We start from the raw sequence: 7,255 nt of genomic DNA on the forward strand, positions 1-7,255 counted from the left end.
TAAGAAGAGCTCTATCTACGAATGTAGTATATTTGTGTTCGTGAAAATGTTGTGATAAAATACATAATTTTGAGAATATGTTGGATGAGAACATGTTTTTGTTATGTTTGAAGCATGTTTTGTGGTGTCTGATAATGGGTATGATCCTTGTTCTGAGTGTATATATATGTATGTTGTAAACTGAGTCTGAGGGTGACCAACCCTCGGCAATGATTGATTGATATATGATGTAGTAATGAACTTGAGTAAAATAGAGAAATAAAAGGATGAATAATATGATAGAATGCAAATAATAAGTTTAGGCCATAATGACTAATGAGAAGAGTAAATCCATAATGAAAAATATAGAAATGAGATAGGAAGTATGAAAAGAGAAATGAAAAGAGGAAAAAACATGATAAGGACAAGTATGGATAATTTAAAGATACACTGGGGGTGTGAAAGATGGAGGCGATTGAGAAATTTAAGGGAAATGAGAGTGGTGGATGCTTTTCTTGAATTGCGCACAACAAATAAGAGTAAGAGCACCACAGGCCTCACACTTGTTTCTTGACTTAAATTTTTCACCATGCTTTTGTTAAAAAAGGTCGGGTTGGCACATGTTGTATCCGTGTAATTGCGACTATCCAGCAACTATCATGCTAAGGAAGGCCCTCGAGGAATCCTAGGGACAGTGAAAGTGTGAAATGAAAACTCTGAATGTTAACAGACAGAAAATGTAATAAGTTGGATAATTAATGACTTTCGCATGTGTATGAATATGACTTTGTGGCAAGATTGATTATCATATTACCCTTGCTTGTACTGTTTGATGTGATTGTGAATGTATGCTTGATAATGAGAATAGAGACTCACCTTTACATGAACCTTTCACAGAACCAAGATGACAACACCCAGAGAGAGTATTAGGCTCATAGATAGCTTTATACAGTGTAGGTTAAATTATGTATTTAACGAGTACCATAGATTTTACTATTTTAAATTGGCCTTACATGTTGATAATGTACCTTATAACATTATTATGCTAGAAATAGAACTGTCCTATAGTGTACCTTTTGATTTCTCTGTAAACAATAGAATCTACCATACCATGTGTATATACCTCTATCAAGGCACAGTTAGAACCCCAACAGCTGTGACTTACCTGTTCACATATCATGATCATGATCACCTCGGAAGACCAACTCAATGGACTTTTGAGCGAATTACTAGAAGGCAGGCAGGCCACTACAAATTCAGTGATCGTTATCTCAGATCGGATGATGATCTCGATTCCAAAGACCTTGAGGCGATAGAGAGATAACATGGGGACGATTAGTATCTTTTTCAGTCTTTTTGGTGGATAGACTACTTATTAGGACTCGTTATATTTTGTATTTTTCAAATGTTGTAAATGAGTCCTAATATATTTTGATGAACATTTTGCTAATGTTAACCTCTTGTAAACTCTTTAGAACAATATATATATATATATACCAAAAAATTCTTGGGCAAACATTGCTTCTGAAGAAAAAATAGAAATAAATTTAGCAAGCCTAAATACTCTTGTCCAAACCTTAAACCAGTCCCAGAAAAATATTAATTTTCCTGGAGAAACTAGTAAAGCAATTACTCAACCCAAACAAAATACCCTAGTCCGAAAACAGAGAAGTATTTGAGATCAGCCTAAATTCATGAATAAGGATTACATCTTTTCTTAAAATATTCAAATCCTTCTTTGACTTGTAGAGGAAGAATTGATTCTATTGGTCCAAAATAGTCCTACCAATGGAAGAACTAATTTGGAAAAGTATAATTCTTGTAATTCTGGCTCTTCTGGAAGTAGACTAACCAAGAATGTCATGTTGAATTTATTTTGCTGCCAAAAAACTTTAGTCCAAGCATCCATATAATCCCAGGAGACACCCTTTCATTAAGCAATTTTAGAGAATTTTAGAGAGAGAAGTTCTGAGAGATACAATCCCTTGTAAGCTTTTATTTCAAAAGTTTTAATAAATCTTGTTTTTTGTATATTTTTCTCTCTTCTTCCTTTTGACCTGCTTCTGTTCGGATTATCGTCGTTCAACTTTCTTCCCTTTTTTCTTCAATAGATCTATGCTGGTTCTATTGCCATTCTAGTTTCTTATGTTTTAAATTATTGCTTTTACATTTTTTATTTTTGCATTACATTTAATAGTCCTGCTACTGCCTACTTTTCTTTCAGTCTTTATTTTTTTTCCTTGAATCACTAAGGATTCTCTAGCAATTTAATATATATATATATATATATATATATATATATATTATTTTAAATTTCCTTTTTAATTTGTTTATTGCTATTTTTTGTTATTTAAATTTTATGAGTTGATTAAAATATTATTAGATGTTTCAAAATTTTTACACACTGTATTTAACTTGCAATAAGTTTAATCTAAATATTCCTTCCTAAACTTTAAAATTATTTTCTTACCATATCAACGTCATCATCACTGTTATGGCAATTTCCTCTTTCATTCGAGCTCTACTTTCACCACTACGTTTACCTCAACTAGCTCATTGTTAGCCTTGACGTCCAAATAACTCTCAACGGGACAAATTTTTGAGTATTCAAGTTATCCAATTAAAATTACTCGTTTAATTCGTTCACCATCTTAACTGAGACTCGTCCAATCTAACAAAAATAAATCAAATTATACCGAAATCAATTTACTTCAATTTGAAGTGTTTGTGTTCAAAATCGACCGGTGAGTATATGTATTTTGACTCTGTATCTATTATGCGAATCCGTGCACGCATAGAATTTACCAGTTTTTGTGTATGGTAATTGGCAAAAGTCAAACTTGGTTCATAGGTTGGGCCAAATACATACACTTGACCCACTATACACAAAATTTGGTGCATTGTAGAGTTGGAGTTAGCATTTGGTTAGCTTACATAATCAATTCACATTTCGACGTTGGAGTACAACCCAATTTAATTAATGAGATAGGGATACCTGATCGAAATCCTCCAATTAACCTATACATACACGTATGTATGTTATGTGTGTATTTTGCTTTAGCTTAATTATATTTTTAGTTTTTATATTTTTATTTATGTATAATTTTGATTTTCCCTAATTTTAAATTTTATTTAATAGTTAATAATAATATAATAAATATGTAATATATATATATATATATATGGGCATATAAGTAAAATTAAGAGGGTTTGCTTTGATTAAAATTTAATGAAATAGAGTGAACGGTTTAAATACATCTTGAAAATTATATTTAAACAAGAATACTTAATTATTATAAAAATAAAAATAATATTAAAATTTATTTAAGTTACCATAAATAAAAATATTTTTTTAAATAATCGTATAATTATTAATTAATCTTTATTTTAACTATAAATTTAATATTTTTATACTTTAAAATAATAACTACTATTTTTCTACATATAAAGTGTCGGTGGATATTCTTAATTGTTTTGTTAAGTTTGATTTAAAACAAATATTATATTTTGTGGCATGTGTATATTCCTAATCTTTATATTTTTATACTTTGCAAAAGAAGAGGAAAAAGAATTGTCTATCCCCACAAAACTTTCATGATCGAGTCACCTAATCACAATTAAATTTCGGTTACAATGTCACCAAATGTGATGACGTCTAAGAAGGGAAGGAAGAAGAACTTAAAATACAAAAAAAAAACAGTCTAATTAGACAATGTTCTCTTCATATTTTACCGAACCAAATCCATTGAAATTATGATAAGGCCTTATCCCCTAATGGAAAACTCTCTAACCAACTAAACAGGTCAAACAAATGCACATAGCTTGTCACCAATTGAATGATAGTTGCACTTGAATTCAAGAACCACCCATCTTCTCCCTTATTGGCCCTCCAAGTCAGATTAGAGCACGACTCTCATCACATCACATCCATTCACAATGCCACGTCTGCATTCATCTGATGGTCATGATTTGTTGTATTCATTTACTGGTGGGGTCCCTTTTTCTAATAATTGTTGGTAGGAGTACAAGTTAAACAATTTTTATGTGCCTTTTTATTTTGCAAGCCACGTTCACCTCTTATACCACGTGAAAAGCGAAGTGTAAAAAAGAGTCACAAAATTGTTGCTTTACAACGGCCTTCATTCTACATCATGAAATGTGAGATTAAATTCTATTTTCTTTGTGAAGGTGTTGATTTAATTTTATTTGGGAACTCATGTGTTGAGTTGTACTCAATTTTAAAAAATTGACACTTGAATCTGAAGGCTAAACGGGGTCAAAATTAAATGATTCAATTTGTCATGATTTAATTATACTAGTTGGTTGGCCATGTGACATTTTTAATAAGTATGTATATAATTTAATAATTAAAGATAAAAAATATATACCGTAAAGAAATTAAAACTTTATATTTTATTAAATAAAATAATAATATAATAATATGTTCTGATGATAAGATTATTAAAATTAAGACATCGTCTATATTAACGTGATATATCCAACTTTCCAATTTAAAACTAAATTACATTTCAACGAAGATAATAATTTTAAAATTCATTTTATGTACTAAAGAAATTTTATTTTAATATTACCTTATTAGTTGGTCATACAAAAAATTGAGTAAATCTTGTGACACCTATTGAACCTTTTTTTTAAAAATTAATTTTGCATAAAAATATTGAAAGTTAGATTTTTTTTATTTTTTTACTTAACTCTGAAGCATGGGTATTATTTACTAAACAAACAATTTATTTTAAAATCATAATAATTTTAAAACTTAATTTGTTTTAAAAAAATATCTGTACCTTATGGCGTTAAAGAAACTCTTAATCAAAATAAACATAATCAAACATTTTATTATATTTAATAATATGCTAAAGAAATAAAAAAAAATTATAAGAGAAATGTTATATCTGAATTTAAGATCAAATTAAAAGAAATATTTGCTAAAATAAAAGATAAACTTATAAAAACACGTGCATTTTAGAATTACTTAATAATAATAAAATAGTTAAATTTTAGTATCAATATAGATAAAATTTTAAGAGAATCTAATAAAAATAAATTAATCCAAAAGAAACCCAATAATCAAGAACCTGCATAAAATAACTAATTTACAACAGCCTTCATTCTATATAATGAAGGTGAGATTAAATTCTATTTTTCTTTGTCAAGGTGTTGTTTTAATTTTAATTTTTTAAAAAAAGACAATTGAATCAAAAGGATAAGGGGGACCAAAATTGAATAATTCAATTTGTCATAATTTAAATATATTACTTGGACTTGCAAAAGAGGATTCTAGCCAGCAATAATATATGCTACTGAATAATGTGGATTTTAAGTAAGGAGGCATTTCATAATCAAGACAAAGACCAAAAGCCTGTCATACCAAATCACTTATTGCTAAATGCTAATAAATCAAGTCAGTGACGCCATGGAAAAGGTGATATGCCTATGCCCTCTTAAAAACCTAAACTGGTGGGGATTTGCAGAGCACACAAATAGTGAAAAAAAGATCTCTATGGAAAATTAAGAAAGTTTGAAAGCCATAAACAATTCCACCTTGCTAGTAGGAGTTAGTTTATTTTTGTTGGCCTATCCATTCCTTCAAAGCACCAACCTTTTGAACTCTCCAACCTACTGTTCCAAATATCAATAACAAACCCAAAAGAAAAACCTGGGACAAAAAAGGAAACAAAAGCCAACATCTCATACACCTTTGTGTAATAGAGTCCCATTTGTTAGAATTAAGAAGCCACTCAATTCATCACTTTCTCCCTTTCCCTCAACCAGCAAGAAACGAGAGAGAGAGAGAGAGAGAGAGAGAGAGTGATCGATTCCAATGGAAGTTTCATGCAAAATTTTGAGAAGATCGATTCACAGTTTTCTTCAGAACTACCATTATTTCACCTCAACTGCAGCTTTTCTAGCCTTCCCTTTCTCTGCATCAATACTCCTATCACAAGCTCTGGTTCCAGCCTCTTCAACCCTTTTGTCCCAAATACACAGTCACCTAAGGACCCTCTTTGATGCTGCAGGCTTTCCCTCTTCATCACAATTGTTCACCATTCTCAACCTTAAGGTTTCTCAAACAATCACATCCTCAATCTTCACCCTTCCTTTCACTCTCACCTTTCTCCTCTTTTCAAAAGCATCAATAATTCAAGCTCTAAATCATCATAAACCAACTTTGCCACCTTCCTTCACTTGCATCATATTCCATTACAAATCCCTCTTCCACACCTATGTCTACAACTCTTTCTTCATTCTCTCAGCAAATGCATCTTCCTTTTGCCTTTTCTTTCTGGCCTTCACCTTTGCTGAAGGACTAGGATTCTCTTCACCAAGTTTCACACTTTTCATGTCAGTTTCAGCTGTAGTTCTTTTTTCTGTGATCCTTGGCAATGCACTTGTGATATGCAACATGGCTTTGACTCTATCTGGCATGGAGGGTCATGGTGGGTACCTGGCAATTCTTAAGGCCTGTGTTCTTCTTAGGGGAAGGACATCAATGGCTTTGTTTCTAGCACTGCCTTTCAATGCATGCCTTGCTGCTGTAGAGGCTTTGTTCCAGTTCAGGGTTGTGAGGGCATATCACATTGGTGGAAACTCATCATCATGGCCTTTTATAGCTTTGGAGGGCATTTTCATTGCTTACTTGTACTCAGTTTTCATCACCATTGACACAATTGTGAGCTGCATGTTTTACAAAAGCTGCAAGATGGGGTTGTCGAATGATCAGAAAGGCAAGCATTTTTTGAGGATTGAATTCCCAGAGGAGGACAATTATGGTCATTTGGCATTCAAGAATTTTGAAGAACTGCCATAATAAGTAATATAAGGTAGCAGCATATTCTTGCTATCAATTTGGTCAAGGCTATTCTTCAAATTGTTCACAGATTTAAACTACCTAGGATGAATTTGAAATATTCATTCTCGAACCAAATGGAGCAAATTTCAAGGGCATAAAGGTTTCTAAAAGAGGAACCTCTTCTCAGCCATGTGCAAAAAAAGAAGCTAGAGATTGATTCATCATTTTATTTTAATGTCTTTTTGTTTACATGTTTAATGTCTGCTTCTTTTTATTCCATCTCTGTCTTGTATACTGATTGGTAATCTTTTGCCATGTGAATAATACAAAAGGCTTCTTTTTATTCCATTTCTATCTTGATATTATAGAAAAAAGGGCCACACAATTTCTCATATGTGATTGTTATTGTTTCCTTTTAGTAAATCTAGAAACTGCTGCCATCACAAGTTCTTTCAGAATCCCGTA

General features: G+C 31.2%; 1 protein-coding gene across 1 annotated transcript; it reads left to right on the plus strand.

Annotated features, from left to right (window-relative positions):
- The first annotated feature begins 5,482 nt into the window (after positions 1-5,482).
- LOC113852505 lies at positions 5,483-6,979 on the plus strand. Its single transcript, XM_027482800.1, has one exon. The coding sequence runs from the start codon at positions 5,822-5,824 to the stop codon at positions 6,806-6,808; it is 987 nt and encodes a 328-aa protein (XP_027338601.1). The 5' UTR covers positions 5,483-5,821; the 3' UTR covers positions 6,809-6,979.
- Positions 6,980-7,255: the final 276 nt, after the last annotated feature.

Source organism: Abrus precatorius, unplaced genomic scaffold (assembly GCF_003935025.1).
Source record: "Abrus precatorius isolate BTA unplaced genomic scaffold, Abrus_2018 Scaffold10, whole genome shotgun sequence".
In the NCBI taxonomy this organism is placed as follows: domain Eukaryota; kingdom Viridiplantae; phylum Streptophyta; class Magnoliopsida; order Fabales; family Fabaceae; genus Abrus; species Abrus precatorius.

Excerpts from the sequence above, each read along its gene's own strand:
- LOC113852505 (XM_027482800.1), top strand. The coding sequence starts at position 5,822 with ATGGAAGTTTCATGCAAAATTTTGAGAAGATCGATTCACAGTTTTCTT.